The sequence below is a fragment of the Leucoraja erinacea genome, chromosome 12, assembly GCF_028641065.1.
Source record: "Leucoraja erinacea ecotype New England chromosome 12, Leri_hhj_1, whole genome shotgun sequence".
Classification (NCBI taxonomy): Eukaryota; Metazoa; Chordata; class Chondrichthyes; order Rajiformes; family Rajidae; genus Leucoraja; species Leucoraja erinaceus.
Window position 1 is genome coordinate 3,106,135 of NC_073388.1, and position 22,008 is coordinate 3,128,142.

General features: G+C 47.7%; 1 protein-coding gene across 1 annotated transcript in view; it reads right to left on the reverse strand.

Annotated features, from left to right (window-relative positions):
- Positions 1–22,008, reverse strand: part of si:ch211-26b3.4 (connector enhancer of kinase suppressor of ras 2) — a 370,819-nt gene that overhangs the window by 37,770 nt on the left and 311,041 nt on the right. The window contains exons 14-16 of the mRNA XM_055643472.1: positions 21,259–21,307; positions 10,585–10,633; positions 1,914–2,086 (exon numbers count right to left, since the gene is read on the reverse strand). Coding sequence (XP_055499447.1) covers positions 1,914–2,086; positions 10,585–10,633; positions 21,259–21,307 — 271 coding nt within the window. The remainder of the gene's footprint in view (positions 1–1,913; positions 2,087–10,584; positions 10,634–21,258; positions 21,308–22,008) is intronic.

Below are 22,008 nucleotides of genomic sequence, written 5' to 3' on the forward strand. Positions count from 1 at the left end.
TACACCATGATCTTATGAAATTAAAAGGGGGAAAGGAAACACAAAGTGTTGGAGTAACTCAGCACCAGAAATAAAAGGGATTGCTTTAGCTTTTGGTGCTCATACTAACCACAGAATCTGAAGCGAAACTGTTTGCAAACTGATAAGAGGCAAAATATAGCTGGCATACTAACGATTGGGACACACAGTATACTGGGTTACAAAACATACTCACTATAAATCGATCGATTAAAGTGGGAATTTAGAGTTTCTCTCTGGGATGTGGGAATCGATGGCAAGGCCATCATTTATTGTCGATTCGTAACTGAAATTCCACGGTGGTGGTGAACTCCATCTTTAACATTCACCAGGTGTGTTAAATACAACAGACACATCCACAGGAACAAACAAGCCCTTTGGCCCACGGTGTCTGTGCCGAACATGATGCTACGTTAAACTAATCTCACCCCTCTGCACTTCATTCCCTGCATATCCACGTGCCTATCCAAAAGCCTCTTAAACACCACTATCGTATCTGCCTCCTCCACCACCACCCCTGGCAGTGTGTTCCAGGCACCCGACACCCTCTGTGGAAAGTCCTTGCCCTGTTTACCTCCTTTAAATTTTGCCCCTCTCACCACAAAGCTGGACTGGATAGCACTCAGACAAAAGCCTTTCCCTGTACCTCGGTACACGTGACAATGATAAACCTAGACTTCAACCTCAGTCTCGAATCTGGATTCATCCGTGGGTTTGAGGTGTTGACCTGGTTTGTGCAATAAATCAGCAAACACCAAAGAGAACAGTGAAGGCATTGAGAAGAAGGCACACGTGAGCATTCAGAATGTATTCAGCTTTAGGAGAATGCTTTGTTGTGCAGCCTTTCCCAAACATGAGTTCACAATACTTGGAGCTCGTGTATCTGGAAATCTATCATTTTTAAGAATTCTGTTCAATAGGAAGCTGGGATAATGAATGGTAAATCTGTAATTAAAATGTTAAATCTGTGTTGTGCAGCCTTTCTCAAACATATGAGTTCACAATACTTGGAGCTCGTCTATCTTGAAATCTATCATTTTTAAGAATTCTGTTCAATAGGAAGCTGGGATAATGAATGGTAAATCTGTTCTTAAAATGTTAAATCTGTACTCAAAATCCTTGCATTAAGACAGCCTTATTCAAGTTTTAGCTTTTCACTGTACCTCAGTACACTTGACAATAGACTAAACTAACTATAAACAGCAACATTAACTGTTTCAGGATCGGGTGAAGGGTGGTCAAGAATAATAAAGAGCTATTTGATCTCCTGATCAATCTGCCTGTTTTCTGTCTCCTTTTCTATGTGGAGGAAACTCCCACGCTCTCGTGCATCCACATCTCTCTCTTGTTGTCTTCTTGGATGGCAAGCAACAAAAAGCTTTTCACTGTACTAACTATAAACAGCAACATCACTGTTCAGGTAATCAAGAACAATACTATTCTTTCATTTTTTTCTACTATTTTCCTCTCTCTCTTTTTTTCTTTCCTTCTCCTCACTGCTAAAAAAAATTCTCTTTCTTTTTTTTCTTTTACTAAGAAAAATAAGATGTTGTACATAAAATGTAACATGTCAATATATATTAGGTATCTCCAAGGTACTTACTTCTAATAAAATTAAATAAATAATAATAAAAACTATAAACAGAATCAATGTTTAAGAAAGAACTGCAGATGCTGGAAAAATCGAAGGTAGACAAAAATGCTGGAGAAACTCAGCGGGTGAGGCAGCATCTACGGAGCGAAGGAAATAGGTGACGTTTCGGGTTGAGTTTCTCCAGCATAAACAGCATCAAGGTCAGGATCGAACCCATGTCTCTGGCACTGTGCCACAGAGACCCTCAAACAGTATATTCTCTTAAATAAAAGGAGTGCAGAGGAAAAATAATCTCCCTTACATTTTGGTTTGTGTACCAGTAGAGTGAGGCTTCCTTTAGGATAAACCAGTACTTCTTCCATTTCTGGGTGAAGTATCCTTTCGCATCCTTCTTTTTCCACAGCCAGCCCTCACAGTCCCCGTGGCCCAAGTCCTTGCAAGAAATTCGTCTCCTGCTTCCACCGCTGAGGGTACCTGGTGGAGAAATCGTACGTCAAGTTGTGCACCGTGGCAAAGTAGGCAATGATAGCAGAGACTTTCAACGTCATAGAAACATAGAAACATCGAAAATAGGTGCAGGAGTAGGTCATTCCGCCCTTCGAGCCTGCACCGCCATTCAATATGATCATGGCTGATCATCCAACTCAGTATCCCATCCCCGCCTTCTCTCCATACCCCCTGATCCCTTTAGCCACAAGGACCACATCTAACTCCCTCTTAAATATAGCCAATGAACTGGCCTCAACTAACTTCTGCGGCAGAGAATTCCAGAGATTCACCACTCTCTGTGTGAAAAAATGTTTTTCTCATCTCGGTCCTAAAAGATTTCCCCTTTATCCTTAAACTGTGACCCCTTGTCCTGGACTTCCCCAACATCGGGATCAATCTTCCTGCATCTAGCCTGTCCAACCCCTTTAGAATTTTGTAAGTTTCTATAAGATCCCCCCTCAATCTTCTAAATTCTAGCGAGTACAAGCAGAGTCTATCCAGTCTTTCTTCATATGAAAGTCCTGACATCCCAGGACCACACACTGGAGTGCTGGGGTAACTCAGCGGGTCAGGCAGCACCTCTGGAGAACATGGGCAGGTGACGTTTTGGGTTGGGACCCTTCTTCAGACTGACTGGTGGTGGAGAGGAGGGTGGAGAAAACTGGAAGAGAGGTGGGGGCAGATCAAAGCCTGGCAAGTAACAGGTTGCTAAATGCTTTAACTCCCCCTCCCATTTCCACACTGACCTTTCTGTCCTAGGCCTCCTCCATTCTCAGAGTGAGGCCCAGCGCAAATTGGAGGAACAGCACCTCATATTTCGCTCGGGCAGCTTACACCCCAGCGACACGAACATTGACTTCCTTAGCTTCAAGTAACCCTTGCTTTCCCTCTCTCTCCATCCCCTCCCCTATCCCAGGTCTCCGACCAGTCTGACTGTCCTCCTGTTTACATTTTATCTCTGTTTGCTTTGTTGTCACCTTCTCCTCGCTATTCTACTCTATTCTCCTTGAGGATCTATTCTACATTTGCCTTGATCTCCATCTCTTTTGATATTTCATTGTCATCCTTATCTCTGTATCTCCCTCTCCCCTGTATCTCCCTCTCAGTCTGAAGAATGGTGTCGACCCGAAACATCACACAGAGATGCTGCATGTCATAGAAACATAGAAACATAGAAAATAGGTGCAGGAGTAGGCCATTCGGCCCTTCGAGCCTGCACCGCCATTTAATATGATCATGGCTGATCATCCAACTCAGTATCCCATACCTGCCTTCTCTCCATACCCTCTGATCCCCTTAGCCACAAGGGCCACATCTTACTCCCTCTTAAATATAGCCAATGAACTGGCCTCAACTACCTTCTGTGGCAGAGAGTTCCACAGATTCACCACTCTCTGTGTGAAAAATGTTTTTCTCATCTCAGCCCTAAAAGATTTCCCCCTTATCCTTAAACTGTGACCCTTTGTTCTGGACTTCCCCAACATGTCCCGCTGAGTTACTCCAGTATTTAGTGTCTATCTTAAGTGACAGGTGAGGGGGCATTTTCCTATTGGCAGGCAGTTGGACAAAGGCCAGACATGGTCATCTTCTTCCTGCTTATTCTGTACGGGCTGGTAAATGAGAACCATTGTCACAGGATTATATTTTCCCACACCCGTTCAGGGAAGGATGAAGAGTACAGGGGAAGAAGGAACTGCAGGTGCCGGTTTAAACCGTAGATAGACACAAAAAGCTGGAGTAACTCAGCGGGACGGGCAGCATCTCTGGAGAGAAGGAACGGGTGACGTTTTCGGGTCTCAAAATAGTAACACATTCCAATAACAGAGATTCCCGTTTCACATGAAAGGATGGTGTGTCCTTGACTGAAATCTACAACATAAAGGATAATTGGGAATGAAGCGCATAGATAAACAGGCAGTAAATTGAAGGATATTCTGCTTTCAATTTTACCCAGAGTGTGTTTAAGAGGGAACTGCAGATGCTGGAGAATCGAAGGTTACACAAAAAAGCTGGAGAAACTCAGCGGGTGCAGCAGCATCTATGGAGCGAAGGAAATAGGCAACGTTTCGGGCCGAAACGTTGCCTATTTCCTTCGCTCCATAGATGCTGCTGCACCCGCTGAGTTTCTCCAGCTTTTTTGTGTAACCTACCCAGAGTGTGTGCTGATTTAATGCACATATTTGTTGCCTTCACATACACCAATTAAGTTGAATAGATTTTTATAGAAGTTTTTACATTTGTGGCATTATGAAGAATTTGGGCTAAGGCTGTAAAGGGACTTCAATGTGACAGTATTGATTACTTCATGTGTGGAACTAATGTTGTATGTATCTCAATGTTAAGACTGCCACAACTCATTAAGGGCAGTAAACAGGTGCGTAGATGCCAGCCTTCACGTGGGCGGGGATAGAAACACAGGGTGCAGGAAGTCAGGCCACAATGCACATCATTGATCCAATCTCATCCACAGAATCCCAGGAAGGATAAACTGATTGGCCCCAAACTTGTTGGTCTCCCAGCGGAGCGAGATGTCCATCGGGGAATGTTGCTGACTGGCCCGCTGCAGGCTGCAGGAGTACGTGCCGAGGGATGCACTGACCCTCGATGGGGGAGGACCGTAGACTAGGGTCCTCCACTGCTGGGCATTGAGGGATGGAGTCCATTGGGGACGCCCCTCAAACAAGGGAAGGGATATCACCCCAGGGGGGCACATGAGTGGTGAAGATGGGTGTGCTAGGTACGACAGAGTCTGAAGAAGGGTCTCAACCCCAAACATCACCTATCCATGTTCTCCAGAGATGCTGCCTGACCCGCTGAGTTACTCCAGCACTCTGTGTCCTACTGAGTACTACTGAGTATTAGGCGATTGAATGTATAGACACTGAGATTGTACAAATAGTTTTTTCATGTTTTTTTGGATATATTTTGTATTCTGAATAATTAATAAAATATGTTTCAAAATAGATAAACTGGTCTTGAAGAGGTTACAGCACAAAAGCACCTGCGTTCTACTGAGAAAGGACACAGAGTGCTGGAGTAACTCAGTGGGTCAGGCAGCATCTGTGGAGAACATGGATAGTGACGTGACGTTTCAAAGAGTGCAGTGGAGTCAACTCAGAACATGGGGTGACAGGCAGCATCTCAGCAGGAGAGCATCTATGGAGCTAGGAAATAGGCACGTTTCACAGAGTGCTTCGGCCCGAAACGTACCTATTTCTAGAAGGGGGTCGGCCCGAAACGGCCTAGCATAGATGCTGCTGCACCATAACTCAGCGGGCCAGGCAGCACCTGTGGAGAGCGTGGATAGGTGACGTTTCACAGAGTGCTGGAGTAACTCAGCGGCTCAGGCAGCATCTGTGGAGAACACGGATAGGTGACGTTTAAGGTCAGAACCCTTCCTGAAACATCACCTATCCGCTCAGTCCGCCTTAACCTACCTGATCTCACGGTTGCCCAGCACTTTAACTCCCCCCTCCCATTCCCACTCTGGCCTTTCTGTCCTGGGCCTCCTCCATTGTCAGAGTGAGGCCAAATTGGAGGAGCTGCACCTCATATTGCTCGAGCAGACACCCCAGCGGTATGAACTCATATTTAACGCTTGGGCCGCCAAGGAACGCCCAGACGGACTGTGGTATGAACGATTGACTTGGGTGTGTATGCTTCTTTGTCTGTGAACCCTTTGCTTTCTTTCCGTGGATCTTTCGTTAGCTTTAGAAATGTTTGAATGCTGCACTGACTGGCTGACATTTTAAATTTCGTTGTACATGGCCCATGTTACAATGACAATAAAGAAACTATTCTATTCTATTCTATTCTTTCCCTCTCTCTCCATCCCATTCCCCCTTCCCAGTTCTCCCACCAGTCTTACTGTCTCCAACTATATTCTATCCAGGTCCCGCCAGTCTGAAGAAGGATCTCGACCCGAAACGTCGCCCGTTCCTTCTCTCCTGAGATGCTGCCTGTCCCGCTGAGTTACTCCAGCATTTTGTGTCTGCCTTCGATTTAAACCAGCATCTGACACCTCTCCATGTTCTCCAGGGATGCTGCCTGACTTGCTCAGTTATTCTTTGTATCTTTTTTGGTTCAAACTACATTTGCAGTTCCTTCTGCCGATGTTGTACTGAGGTTGTTTGAATCTTGCTTCAATCCTATGGAGGCTTTTTGAAAAGATTTGAAAGATAGCTTCAATTCCTGCTTTTGCGGGATCAATGCCAAGGAGGCATCTTTTGAAGCGCTTCCAAAATATACAAAATTAGCAAGTGGGTTTTCTTTCAAAGAGTAGTATAAATCTGTAACTCTCCACTCAAAGACTGAGGATACTTGATCAATGTGAGTTGCCTCTCAGGCTGATGAGATGAGTCAGAATATTCACTGCACTGAGTCAGGTTCTGCAGTTAGAATCTGTTAAATGGCCAACATTTAACAAATGATTGCAAAGCAATAAACAGCGGCTAACGCAGGCCGGGACTCTCCTTCAGACTCATGGTGGTGGGGGAGAGAAAGCTGGAAGAGAGGTGGATGCAAGACAAAACCAGGGCAGTGATAGGTGTATACAGGTGACGGGGGTTTCGAATGGTGGACAAAGGTTATGGGGAGAAGGCAGGAGCATGGGGTTGAGGGAACGGTTAGATCAGCTATGCTCAAATGGCCTATGACCCATCACAGACTTGATGGGCTGAATGGCCCAATGCTGCTCCTATGTCTTGTGGTCCAAAGGAGACAAAAGGGTGTTGATAAGGAGAGAAGACGTTTGAAAGAGGAGCAAAATGTATGACCAGGGGGAGGGATATAGGTGAATGGGGAAGAGAGGGCTAGAGGGGGTGTGGGATAGTGGGACAATTGGCATGCAACAGGGTCAGGGTAGGGGGAGGGGGAAGGAATGTGGCTGTAGTTAGTGGGCTTTGACGGTAGCTCGGGGAATTTTGTACAGAGTCCGTACGGTGTTTGCATGGAGTAACTCAGTGGTTCAGGCAGCATCTCTGGAGAACATGAATAGATCATAAGTGATAGGAGCAGAATTAGGCCATTCGGCCCATTAAGTCTGTTCCGCCTCTCAATCATGGCTGATCTATCTCTCCCTCCCAACCCCATTCTCCTGCCTTCTCCCCATAACTTCTGACACCCGTACTAATCAAGAATCTATCCATCTCCGCCTTAAAAATATCCACTGACTTGGCCTCCAGAGTCTTCCGTTGCAAAGAATTCCACAGATTCACCACCCTCTGACTAAGGAACTGCAGTCGGGAGCAGGGGAGAGAGAGCTGTTGATGCTGTCAGGAACAGGTAATTTAAGCAGTGGGGTTTACATATTGTACACATGCTGGTTTGCAATCTCACTCTGTTGTAGTTGTTCCATTTATGCATGACAACAGACAGTCAGATCAACACCGAAAACCTAATTAGTTGCATTTCCCGAGGTTGCACCTTGCTCAAACCTTACATTGAAAACATGATGAGTTACCAGCAGGAAGATTGTTGGAACCTCTGTAAGACTATCAAATGCATGTAACAGAAAATTAACAATTTGAAAGTAACGGTGTATTGTGACTTTGAGCGTGTGGACCAGGAAGGTGGAGGATGTCTGTGGAACCTGACTCGAACACAAGGATGAATTAAAATCATAGAGTGATGGGCAGAGCACATATAACAAATCTTATCAGGCCCCCTCGACTCCGTCCAAGGACCCCGCCAGTCCTTTCAGGTGAGGCAGAGGTTCACTTGCACCACCTCCAACCTCATCTACTGCATCCTCTGTTCCAGGTGTGGACTCCTGTATATCGGTGAGACCAAGCGCAGGCTCGGCGATCGTTTCGCTGAACACCTCCGCTCAGTCCGCCTAAACCTGCCCGATCTCCCGGTTGCTCAGCACTTTAACTCCCCCCTCCCATTCCCACAATGACCTTCCTGTCCTGGGCCTCATCTATTGTCAGAGTGAGTGAGGCCCAGCACAAATTGGAGGAACAACACCTCGTATTTTGCTTGGGCAGCTTACGAGTGACCTCCCATTTACCTCTTTGTAGGCCTTTGTACCATCTTTAATGGGACTATACCGGACTTCAATGTTATATCTCACACTGAATGTTCTACCCCTCTATCCTTTATCCCTGCACTATGGGCTGCGTGATTGTACAGTCTTTGCTTTGACTGGATAGCGCACAAGCAAAAGTGTTTTTCCTGTACCTCGGTACATGTAGCAGTGATAAACGAACATAAACAGATAGAACTGGGGCCCCACAGGAACTGGCCCTTCCTCCCACAATGCTTATGCCAAATGAGTTGCCGAATAAGTGACACTGACCTCATCTGCCTGTACATGATCCATATCCCTCTGGTCTCTGCACTTCCATTTGCAAGAGTCGGAAGAAAAGAAAAAGGATAAAGGAAAGAGGAGGAGCCAGAGGACTGAGGGAGAGCTGAGAAGGGGAGGAGACAACAAGGGCTACCCGAAATTGGAGAAGTCAATGCCGCTAGGGTGCAGACTGCCCAAGCGGAATACGAGGTGCTGCTCCTCCAATTTCCGGTGGTGCTCACTCTGGCCAATGGAGGAGGCCCATGGAGAGAGGTCGGATTCGGAAAGGGAGGGGGAGTTGAAGTGCTGAGCCACCGGAAGGTCTGGTTGGTTAATGCGGACCGAGCGGAGGTGTTCGGCGAAACGATCGCCAAGCCGACGCTTTTGTCCACGTTCGATTTTCCAGCATCTGCAGTTCCTTCTTAAACACGAGCGTTTTGCCATCCGTGTAGGGAGAAGATAAAACTGGGCCGTGCGGGGCTGGGGTACGGTAAGGCTGTGGCGGGCAGACTACCGGAAGTGATAAAATCAGAGATGGAACAAGAGATAATGGCCTAGTGCTCATCTGTGGGGTCTGAGGAAGGTTTTGTGACCCAAAACGTCACCCATCCTTTTTCTCCAGAGATGCTGCCTGACCCGCTGAGTTACCCCAGCACTTTGTGTCTATCTATCTTCATTTGGCAATCTGTTCCTGGTCATCTTGTGCGCGTGTCATGTGGGCCGGTTAATGTTGACGACTTTTATTCAATGTCCTCCTGCTTCCTCTGATGCAGGGGCAACAATCCCGGCTTTTCCAGTCTTTTCACTCACAATTTGATCATCTTCGCTGCCAATCTAATATATCTCCGGAACGCTAGAGGTTGAGGGGAGAGCTGATTGAAGTATATAAAGTAATGAGATTGAGGCACAGATACGATAGACAGCCAGAACCTTTATCCCAGGGTGGAAAAAATCCAATATTATAAGGCATGGCTTTAAGGAGAGAGGGGCAAAGTTTAAAGGAGATGTGTGGGCCGCAGAGGGTGGCAGGGGCCTGGAACACAGTGGTGGAGACAGATACAACAGTGGCTTTTGGATCGGCACATGAATATGCAGGGAATGGCGGGATATGGATCACGTTCAGGCAGATGAAGGGCCTGTCCCACTTGGCGATTTTTTTCGGCGACTGCCGACGTCATATCAGTGTCGCCAAAAGATTTTGAACATTTCAAAATCCAGTGACGACAAAAAAAATGTTGTGACACTTGAAAAAACACCGCGTGTCAATACGTCGGCACGCCACGTCACAAATTTTTCGGTGACCTGATACATCAGTCAATGATGCCGGCAGTCGGTCTTGGCATCATGTTCGGCACAGGAATTGTGGGCCGAAGGGCCTGTTCCTGTGCTGTACTCTTCTGTGCTCGGTGTGTTCGTCCTTTTAAAGTCTGAATACTGCAACTGAACAAGTGCTTTTAACGTTGTGCTGGCACACACGTGTAATAAACATACATGTACTCGCTACAATTTAGAAGATTGAGGGGGGATCTTATAGAAACTTACAAAATTCTTAAGGGGTTGGACAGGCTAGATGCAGGAAGATTGTTCCCGATGTTGGGGAAGTCCAGAACAAGGGGTCACAGTTTAAGGATAAGGGGGAAATCCTTTAAAACCGAGATGCTCCTTTTGCTCCGAGAAATCTTTTAGACTGAGATGAGAAAACCATTTTTTTTTCACACATAGAGAGTGGTGAATCTGTGGAATTCTCTGCCACAGAAGGTAGTTGAGGTTCATTGGCTATATTTATCCACAGTTCATTGGCTATATTTAAGAGGGAGTTAGATGTGGCCCTTGTGGTTAAAGGGATCAGGGGGTATGGAGAGAAGGCAGGTACAGGATACTGAGTTGGATGATCAGCCATGAATGGCGGTGCAGGCTCGAAGGGCCGAATGGCCTAGTCCTGGACCTATTTTCTATGTTTCTATGTTTCTATGTCACTTGGTGAGATATTAGATACTGACGTGTAACACTTTAGAGGAACCGCTGTAGCAGCACATAAAGGAAGCACTAGCTAGAACCAATAATTGACAATAACATAATCGCTGTGTTACTCGTGCTTTGATTCATGAATCCGACTTAAAGTGAAACAGTTAATGGTTTATGAACATCCTGCATCTTACAATCATTACACCCAATGTATCTGCAGGCTTCTTACCTTTAGGTCTCTTCTTGGTTTTCGACCTCAGGGAGGCATAATGGAAAGACTGCAAAAAATAAACAAGATCATTAAACATTTTCAGGTCCCGGTTATGGGTTTATACAGAAGATATTGTACACCGACAACAGATATTTATCGTACAATTGGTAACAGAAACATTGCAAAACAAGAAGAAGCAAAGTGCTGGAGTAATGCCGCGGGTCAGGCAGCGTCACTGGAGAACATCGCACAGTGGTGGAGTTGCAGCCTCACAGGGCCAGAGACACGGGTTCGATCCTGACTACGGGTGCTGTCTGAACGCAGTTTGTACCATCTCCCCGTGACCGCGTTGCTTTTCTCAGTGTGCTCTAAGTTTCTTCCCAAAGACGTGCAGGTTTGTAGGTTAATTGGTTTTGGTAAAAATTATAATTTGTCTCCAATGTGCAGGATAGTGCTCGTGCAAGGTGGGGATCGGTGGTTGGCACAGACTTGGTGGGCCGAAGGGCCTGTTTCCATGATGTATCTCTAAACTAAACTAAATGTGGATGGGTGAAGTTTCAAGTTAGGACGGATTCGTGGGGTGGGGGTGGGGGTGGGGGTGGGGGTGGGGATGGGGGTGGGGGTGGGGTTGTGGATGAGGTTGGGGTTTGGGGGTGGGGATGGGGGTGTGTGTGGGGTTGGGGTTTGGGGAGGGGGGGTTGGGGAAGAAAGCTAGAAAAGAGGTGAGGGCGGGACAAAGCCTGGTGAGTGATAGGTGGGTGTAGATGAGGGGACAAGTTCACTGGCAGATGATTGGGCAAAGGCCCAAGATGAAAAGACAGACAATGTGAGATACGGAAAGAAAAGGTGAGAGTTGAGAAACTGGAGAAGGAATATGTGTGGAATGAGACTAGTGAAGGGAAAGGGATAAAATAGGTGAATCCAGGAGGGTAATTAAACAAATAAACAGATAAATGAATAAATCGGTCACAAAGTGGGGTTAGATGTAGGTTAGTGATCTAAGATGGGAGAATACAAGGTAGAATCGAGTTTAGTTTTAGTTTAGACACAGCGTGAGAATTCAATGTTCATATAATTGATGCTGATGAGGTGCTGTTCCTCTAGTTTGCTTGTGGCCTCACTCTGGCAATGGAGGAGGCCCAGGACGGAATGGGAATGGAAATGGGAAGGGGAGTTTAAATGGATAGACAATAGTAAATAAACAATAGACAATAGGTGCAGGAGGAGGCCATTCGGCCCTTCGAGCCAGCACCGCCATTCAATGTGATCATGGCTGATCATCCCCAATCAGTACCCCATATCCCCTGACTCCTCTATCTTTAAGAGCCCCATCTAGCTCTCTCTTGAAAGCATCCAGAGAACCGGCCTCCACCGCCCTCTGAGGCAGAGAATTCCACAGACTCACCACTGTCTGTGAGTAAAAGTGTTTGCTCGTCTCCGTTCTAAATGGCTTACTCCTTATCCTTAAACTGTGGCCCCTGGTTCTGGACTCCCCCAACATCGGGAACATGGCAACTGGAAGATCCAACAGGCGTTGGCGGGCCAAGCGCAAGTGTTGTGCGAAATGTTTGCCGAGTCTGCGTCGCACTTTACATCAAGTTCTATAGTTCATCCATCGTATTAACCTCATGCATTCAAACCAATGGTTGAGATGCACTGTGGTGAGCAGTCAAAGTGATGCAGTTGCTGATGTTACTAGTTTCCCTGCCGGCCCGCAGGTGAGCGTCTAGACGTGTGAACCAGACACGACTGCCAGCCAGAAGCATTGTACAGACTTGCCCCGGACTCCACGAATTCTACAGCCGTCCCCAACCCATCAACAGCAGCTGGTAATTCAGCACAGGATCACAGACCGGCTCCAATCCTGCTCGCTACAAGAGTCAATGGGAATAACTCATCACCCAGGAGAGACGGGCTACATTTTCCCAAAAGAGATTTGACACAGGGCTAGGGTTTCCTGCTAAAGATTCTGAATGTGAAATGTCTAGCGAGCTTATACACTTCTATTCAGCTGGAATTAAAGAGCCACCTGAATGAACAAGGTGGAGTCTAGTCTAGTTTTAGTTTAGAGATACAGCACAGAAACAGGCCCTTTGGCCCACTGGGTCCGTGCCGACCAGCGATCACCGCACACTAACACTAAGTCGTACAGAGCCCTAGTGAGACCACACCTGGAGTATTGTGTGCAGTTTTGGTCCCCTAATTTGAGGAAGATATTTTTGCTATTGAGGGAGTGCAGCGTAGGTTTACAAGGTTAATTCCCGGGATGACGGGACTGTCATATGCTGAGAGTATGGAGCAGCTGGGCTTGTACACTCTGGAGTTTAGAAGGATGAGAGGGTATCTCATTGAAACATATAAGATTGTTAAGGGTTAGGACACGCTAGAGGCAGGAAACATGTTCCTCTATGATGGGGGAGTCCAGAACCAGGGGCCACAGTTTAAGGATAAGGGGTAAGCCATTTAGAACGGAGACGAGGAAACACTTCTTCCCACAGAGAGTGGTGAGTCTGTGGAATTCTCTGCCTCAGAGGGTGGTGGAGGCCGGTTCTCTGGATGCTTTCAAGAGAGAGCTAGATAGGGCTCTTAAAAATAGCGGAGTCAGGGGATATGGGGAGAAGGCAGGAATGGGGTACTGATTGGGGATGATCAGCCATGATCACATTGAATGTCGGTGCTGGCTTGAAGGGCCGAATGGCCTACTCCTGCACCGATTGTCTATTGTCTATCCTACACATGTTAGAGACATTTTTTACATTTACCAAGCCAATTAACCTACAAACATTTACGTCTATGGAGAGGGGGAGGAAACCGAAGATCTCGGAGAAAACCCACGCAGGTCACGGGAAGAACGCACAAACTCCGTACAGACAGCACCCGTAGTCGGGATCGAACCCGGGTCTCCGGCTCTGCATTCATTGTAAGGCAGCAACTCTACCGCTGCGCCACCGGGTCATAGAGTCATACGGCAGGGAACCAGGCCCTTCGGCCCAACTTGCCCATGCCGACCAAGAGGCCACATCTACGCTAGTCCCACCTCCCCGGTTTGATGCACATGCCTCTAAATATTCCCTATCCATGTACTTGTCCAATTCTCTTTTAGGTATTGTTGCAGTACCTGTGTCAACTACCTCATTCCATATTCCCACCGCTCTCAGTGTGAAACAGTTGTCTCTCAGGTCCCTATTAAATCCCCCTCTCACATGAAGCTGATCTTGATATCCCTGGTTTGTGTTATCCCTACCTTGAATAAAACACTTGGCATTTCCTGCTTTCATGCACCTCTATAAGATCAACCCTCAGCCTCCTATGCTCTAAGGAATAAAGTCCCAGTCTACCCAACCTCTCCCGAAAAACTCAGGCCCTCATGTCCTGGCAACATCCTCGTAAATCTTCGCTGCAGGCTTTCCAGCTTGACACCATCCAGGGAAATCGATGGCTGATATGGACCAAGTGTCAGTGTAGGAATGCTTGGGCACAACACAGTACTGTAATGGCCCTGTCCCACGGTACGAGTTCATTCCAAGAGCTCTCCCGAGTTTAAAAAAAATCAAACTCGTGGTAAGCACGGAGAATGAACGTAGCAGGTACGTCGGAGCTCGGGGAAGTCTCTTAGCGGCTCGTAACGCTAACGGCAGGTACTCGGGGAAGACTCGCTAACGGCAGGTAAGTTCGGGAAGACTCGTGAAGATTTTTCAACATGTTGATAAATGTCCACGAGAGCCCCGAGTACCGACGAGTGGCCATTACCGTAAATCTCCGAGTTCGAATCAGGGCAAACTCGGGAGAATTCTTGGAATGAACTCGTACCGTGGGCTAGGGGTTTTAGGTTTAGCTGGGAAGGACGAGGATAAGGATGGCACAGTGACCACTGCCTCACAGTAGAACAGCTGCCTCACAGGGCCAGAGACCTAGGTTCGATCCTGACCATGGCTGCTGTCTGTGTGGAGTTTGCACGTTCTCCCTGTGACCGTGTGGGTTTCCTCCGGGTGCACCGGTTTCCTCCCACATCCCAAAGACGTGCGGGTTTGTAAATTAATTGGCCCTCTGTAAACTGCTCTTGGTGTGGATGATAAAGTGGGGACTAGTGTTCGGGGTGATCGATGGCCGGTGTGGACTCGGTGGGCCGAAGGTCAAGTTTCCATCCCTAAAACTAGAACTCTGCATTCTGTGCCAGACTGAAGAAATAGGGTGGTCCACCGGGCAGGCAGCCCGTGGGCCTGGGGCTTTGCAAGATCTGCCGTTATGCCACCAGAAGATCATGCCACAGGTACCTTTCCCTGCAACCGCAGAAGATGCAACACCTGCCGTTATACCTCCTCACTCCACTCTATGTCCAGGGACCCCGACAGTCCTTTCAAGTTAGGCAGAGGTTCACTTGCACCTCCTCCAACTGTATCTACTGTATCCATTGTTCAAGATGTGGACACATACATTGGCAAGACTAAACGTGGACTGGGCGATCGTTTCGCAGAACAGTTTCACTCAGCCCGCCTGAACCAACCGGATCTCCCGCTGGCTGGCCACTTTAATTCTTTTCCCATTCTCACACTGATCTTTCTGTCCTGGGTCTCCTCCATTGTCAGAGTGAGGCTAAACGCAAATTGGAGGAACAGCATCTTATATTTCGCTTGGGCAGCTCACAGCCCAGTGGTATGAATATTGATTTCTCTCACTTCAGGTAGTCCCGGCATTCCCTCTCTCTCCATCCCTCCCCCACCCAAGTATAATATAATAAATTGATCCATTTGCAGGTAAGCACAATAAATATTTGGGCAAGAAAGATTGAGGGCTTCAGGCCGTGAGACCTGGTTTGATTGTCGCAGCAATGAATTAGTCGCGATCTAACATGCCAAAAATCACATTCACTGGTTGAGTTGTCGAAACAAGGAACTGCAGAGGCTGGTTTACCAAAATAAAGAGTGCATGACCCACTGAGTTACTCCAGCACTTTGTGTCGAACCTGAAGAAGGGTCCCGACCCAAAGTGTCACCTATCCGTGTTCTCCAGAGATGCTGCCTGACCCGCTCAGTTACTCCAGCACTTAGTTTAGTTTAGCGGTACAGTGCTGAAGCAGGCCCTTCGGCCCACTGTGTCCGTGCCATCCAGCGATCCCCGCACACTTACACTACCCTACACACACCAGGGACAATTTACAATGTTTTACCAAAGCCAAACCTGTACGTCTTTGGAGTGTGGGTGGAAACTGGAGCACCCGGAGAAAACCCACGTGGTCACGGGGAGAACGTACAAACTCCGTACAGACAGCACCTGTAGTCAGGATGGAACCCGGGTCTCTGGCGCTGTGAGGCAGCAACTCTACCACTGCGCCACCGTGCCACCTTTGTGTCTTTGTCTCTCTGTGATTGAATTGGTCTCAATATCCCAAGCAACGCACGTGCAGGTATTGGCGGGATGAACCACGCCAGCCGCTATCTCGGTGAAGGGATTAGCGCAGCCGACCTAATGTGTGCAGGGAGGTGGTTGAGTGGACTGGGCACGCAATGTGCAAAGTGCTGATATGTTGGAGCCTGACACAGGAGTTTGCAGAGCGCTCTGCTGAATGCATCAGTTACGGGGAGAGAGTCACATGGACACTATTGAAAGGGATCAGCAGTTCCATTCGGGTTAAGTGCCGAGCGCTGCTATCAGTCTTGGAAGGTCGGGAGCTGAGCTGACTTGTGTGATGGTGCTCTGATCAATGTGGATAGATGTGTCACCTTGGTGCAGTTATTCTTTATCTTGGCTTCAATCTTTAGCTGAACCAATTTCTCTCCGACACAGATGCATTAGGAGGCTTACGCTGTGAGCGTGTGGCAGGGAGAATGAGCTGAGCCTCTACGGAAATGCTGGAGTAACTCAGCGGGTCAGGCAGCATCTGTGGAGAACATGGATAGGTGACGTTTCACAGAGTGCTGGAGTAACTCAGCGGGTCAGGCAGCATCTATGGAGCTAAGGAAATAGGCATCGTTTCGGGCCGAAACCCGTAAGGGTTTCGGCCCGAAACGTTGCCTATTTCCAGAAGGATTTCGGCCCGAAAAGTTGCCTATTTCCTTAGCTCCATAGATGTTGCTGCACCATAACTCAGCGGGTCAGGCAGCATCTGTGGAGAACACGGATAGGTGACGTTTCACAGAGTGCTGGAGTAACTCAGCGGGTCAGGCAGCATCTGTGGGGAACATGGATAGGTGACGTTTCACAGAGTGCTGGAGTAACTCAGCGGGTCAGGCAGCATCTGTGGAGAACATGGATGGGTGACGTTGTGCCCCATAGCAGAAGTGTCCAGGTCGCGGGGCTGGAAACTGGAACTATCCTGAGCTAATTCTGCCACCACCATCATCTACTGCGACAAGTGATGGCTCCCACTGATTGTCGCCGGAAGCTTGCGTCCCTTTTCAGGACGGACGATGACAGCGACGCCAACATTTGTGAGATGATTGACACGAGAAGAAGAAGAAGGTTTTGTTTGAGATTTGACCTTTCTAACAGATCGTGGGGGGAGGGGGAGGGGGAGGGGGGGGGGGGGGGGGGGGGGCATTCTTGTGTTGATGTATCACTTATTTAATTTGTAGGATAAATGGCATATCTATCTGTACCAATAAATGGCATATCTATCTATACACCAAATGTATTTATTCTTCATATTTCACACATTACTTTACATGGAAACTATTATCCACAAGATGCAAATCAAGGCATTCAAATACACAAATGATATTTAGTCTTAAATTAGACAATCTGACACGCTGTGGTTGATGGCTCTGTCGCTGAGCACCTTTGAGGTCTGTGAACAAGGTAGCCGTTAATTAAAGTATTATGATGATCACATCCGCAGATATTTCACTGTAAAGGTCACAGCACTGGAGGAAATTGGCCCAGTTCAGTAAAATAATCAGCGTTCTGTTGGAGATAGACTTTCTTATAACCCTCTCACACAGGAAGATCTGTCACTCCAGGACGCTCATCTGCAGCTCCATCTCAAGGTTGTAAAGGTTTATTTATGATGGGTATTTGAGACATTTCTCCTGTAATAGACGTGTGCTTTTTAATCAACTGAAGGCTTCAACTGTTGGGAGATACAGAAAACTATTTACAGTCTGTAGATGGGTCCCCACCCGAAACGTCACCCATCCTTTTTCTCCAGAGATGCTGCCTGTCCCGCTGAGTCACTCCGAAAAAGGGACCGCATCACCCCGATCCTGGCCTCTCTCCACTGGCTCCCTGTGCGGCTCCGTGTACATTTCAAGACCCTCCTCTAGGTCTACAAGATGGCGAGGAGGAGCCATCTTGGGGAACGGCTGCTAACCTGCAGCCGTCCGTTTAATTCACTTTATTTTTGTCGTTCTAGTGAGTCCTGTGTTTTGTTTGTGGGAGAAATTGACTTTTTAATGTGGGGGGGAATGGGGTAACTATACTTCTAGGTCCCTACCTGGTCGGTGAGGCAGCTTTTTCTCCGGGCTGCCCCGTCGACCCGTCCTCGTGGCCTACCAGCGGGCGTGGAGCGCCGTTTCCTGGCAGGGACCGCCCAGCACCTCGGCTTCGGTGGTGGCACAGCGCTGGAGCGCTATCGCGGAGCGAAGAGGGCAATGCCTTGCCTGGGTCGCCGCGCTGGATCGATGCGCTGGAGCTCCGGTGAGCTGTGACTGCCGAGTTCAACACCTGCGGGTCTGCGGGTCTGCGGAGCGGGCGGCGCCGACTTCAACATCGAGAGCCTGGGAGCTCCAAACCGGCGCGGCCTTGTCGGCTTCGGAAGCCGCGGTCTCCGGTAAGGAAGTGGCCGTTCCAGGTGGCCCAGCTGTTGAGAGGACTCTCCCGACGCCGGGGCAACACCACCCGGCGGGAACGGCCAGGAACATCGGGCCTCCGTAGAGGCATTAGCGCAGGCCTCAATAGGCCTGACTTTGGGAGAACAGGGGATGGGGACTGGACATTGTGCCTTCCCCCACAGTGGTAACCATTGTGGGAGGATGATTTTTTTGTGTGGAAGTGATTATTTTAGTCTGTGTCCAAGATGGGTGTCGGAAGGGAGAGTGGACGCTGGCGCGGTTTAGCTGCCGCTGCTCTCTCTTCACGTTGTGTTTTTGATTTTTTTGTCTTTGGATCGAATTCTGTCTTTAATTTGTGTATTGGTGATATCCTTATTATTTATTTTACTCCGATTATATGTTTTTTACTCTTGTTAAATTCTGTAAGGTGTCCTTGAGACTTTTGAAAGGCGCCCACAAATAAAATTTATTATTATTACAAATGTATTATTACAAGGCCCTCAATGGGCTTGCCCCCTCCTACATTACAAGTCTTCTCACCCACCACGCCCCCTCCAGGTCCCTCAGATCGGCCGACTTGGAGCTGCTGAATATCCCGCGGTCTAGGCATAAGCTCAGGGGCGACCGCACCTTTGCAGTTGCAGCCCCTAGACTGTGGAACAGCATCCCCCTTCCCATCAGAACTGCCCACTCCATCGACTCCTTTATGTCAAGACTAAAAACTTATCTATACTCCCAAGCCTTTCTTGATGTCCACTGAGTGAGGGCTATATGTATATATGTATGTAGTTTGTTTGTTTATACTATTCTTATAACAAATGTAAAGCACTTTGGGCCAACGAGAGTTGTTTTTTAAATGTGCTATATAAATAAATGTGACTTGACTTGACTTGACTCCGGCATTTTGTGTCTATCTTTGGTGTAAACCAGCATCTGCCATTCCAGAGAAAACTTCCCGAGTCTGTCTAACCTCCTCCAATAGCTAGTACACCCTAATCCGGGCATCTTCGGGAAGTACGACAAAACATGCTGGAGTATCTCAGCAGGTGAGGCAGCTTCTATGGAGAGAAGGAACAGGCGACGTTTCTGGCCGATGAGTTTCTCCAGCTATTTTTGTCTACCTTCGATTGTTCCTGCATCTGCAGTTCTTTCTTTAACAATCTGCAGGAAGTATGTTGCCTGGAATTAGTGTGAGCTACATTGAGATCTAAATCAAGTGAGGCAGGGACTATCACAACGTTTAAGAAACATTTAGACAGGTACATGGATAGGACAGGTTTAGAGGGATATGGGCCAAACAAAGGCAGGTGGGACTAGTTGAGTTTAGAGATACAGCGCAGAAACAGGCCCTTCGGCCCACCGAGTCCACGCCGACCAGTGATCCCTGCATATTAAAACTATCCTACACACACTCGGGACAATTTACACTAATACCAAGTATACAAATCCAAGCCAATTAACCTACAAACCTGTACGTCATTGGAGTGTGGGAGGAAACCGAAGATCTTGGAGAAAATCCACGCATTTGCGGGGAGAACATACAAATTCCGTACAGACAGCGCCCATAGTCGGGATCGAACCTGGGTCTCTGGCACTGAAAGCGCTGTAAGGCAGCAACTCTGCCACTGCGCCACCGCTCCTCTCTAAACCATTCTGAACCGTTCCCCTCTCAGACCTGACCTGTACATTCTACACACCAACCTGCCTCCTTCCTCAAGGCTCCGAGCGTCGGGCACCCACGGATGGCATAACGAGCACCCTTTATCCTCCTGCGCTCCAAGTAATAACGCCCTGAAGCTTACCCAACCTCTCCCTGTAGCTCAGGCCCTGGAGCCCGTGCCGTTGCCCTGACTGCCAGATTACTTTTCACCCGTGGAGTTTCCCCACGCAGAGAAGGAAGTGTAGGCCTCTCATGCGTTTGATACAATGTTTGACAACAGAACAAACGAAGCTTTTAATGTTTTGTCGTGTTTGAGGGAACTGAAGTGTGGCAACGTGCAATTATCGCTCTTTGTTTCCTTCGTGCAAGATTAAAAACATTAGTTTAAATGTACACTAATTACAGTTTATTATCTAAACAAGTTTCCATGATTGGGAGGAAGTTGCTGAGTCTGCGACTTCCACAAGGAGAAAGGACTTTTACAATATGTCGCAAATCTTACAATAGACAATAGACAATAGGTGCAGGAGTAGGCCATTCGGCCCTTCGAGCCAGCACCGCCATTCAATGTTATCATGGCTGATCATCCCCAATCAGTACCCCGTTCCTGCCTTCTCCCCATATCCCCTGACTCCGCTATTTTTAAGAGCCCTATCTAGCTCTCTCTTGAAAGCTTGGTATTCGCATTTGTTATGGAATTTGTTATTGCCAAGAACAATCTCGGAACCGAACACAGACAGAAAACGCTGGAGTAACTCAGTGGGTCAGGCAGCGTCTCTGGAGAAAAGGAATAGCTGACGTTTCGGGTCGAAACTCTTCGTCAGAATGAAGAAAGATCCCAACTCAAGGGACCCACCCCTCTATTCTCTCCAGAGATGTTGCCTGTCCCACTGAGTTACTCCTGCACTTTGTGTCTATCCTCGGTATAAACCAGCACCTGCAGTTCCTTCCCCACACAAGGATCAGTAGAAGTTACATTTAAGAGAGTCATCACCCCTCTCAAAAAGAGAGTCACAATCAGATTTATAGAATACAAAATAATCTCTCAACTCGATGGGACTTTGGATAAAAGATGTAGCATTAATGGTGGTAATAACATTGTCCTCAAAAGGCAGCGGGAATAGATGTTTAATTTGCCAACGAGCTCTTGTTATTGACATTTGTAAGCAGTAAAAAGATTCCCAAGGCAGCCCGGATGTGAGGAGTACAGAAATGATATTTCAGTGTCATGGATGATAGAGAGGGAATAGCTTTCACATGCCTCACCTTCCTCATTGATGTTCCACCTTGCCTGTCAATGCCAGCACTTGCATACCTGCGGAAAGACAAACAGACCCTTTTAGAGCAGAAACTTCAGGTGGGTATAACACATCCCAATGCAGCTTTAGCTGAAGACAAGCATTGTTAACTTAATCGGACCTGATGGCTTCATTGAATTCATCTACTTCAGGCTTAGTTCACAAAGAAATGGTAATTGTTTAACCTAAACTAAAGGCACAAAGTGCTGGAGTAACCCAGTGGGCCATGCAGCATCTCTGGGGAACATGGAAACATCAGGTAGATAGACATAACACGCTGGAGTAACTCAGCTGGGTCAGACAGCAGCTCCGGAGATGCTGCCTGTCCCACTGAGTTACTCCAGCACTTTGTATCGATCTATGGTATAAACCAGCATCTGCAGTTCCATCCTACACATGAATACATGACGTTTTGGATCAGACCATTCATCAGACTGTTTCTTGAGTTCAAAGAAGGGTCTCAACTGAGCATAACGGGGAACTGTGTTTAAGAAGAAACTGCAGATGCTGGAAAATCGAAGGTACGCAAAAATGCTGGAGAAACTCAGCGGGTGCAGCAGCATCTATGGAGCGAAGGAAATAGGCAACGTTTCGGGCCGAAACCCGAGGGTTTCGGCCCGAAACGTTACCTATTTCCCAAGGGATTCGGCCCCCGAAACGTTGCCTATTTCCTTCGCTCCATAGATGCCGCTGCACCCGCCGAGTTCCTCCAGCATTT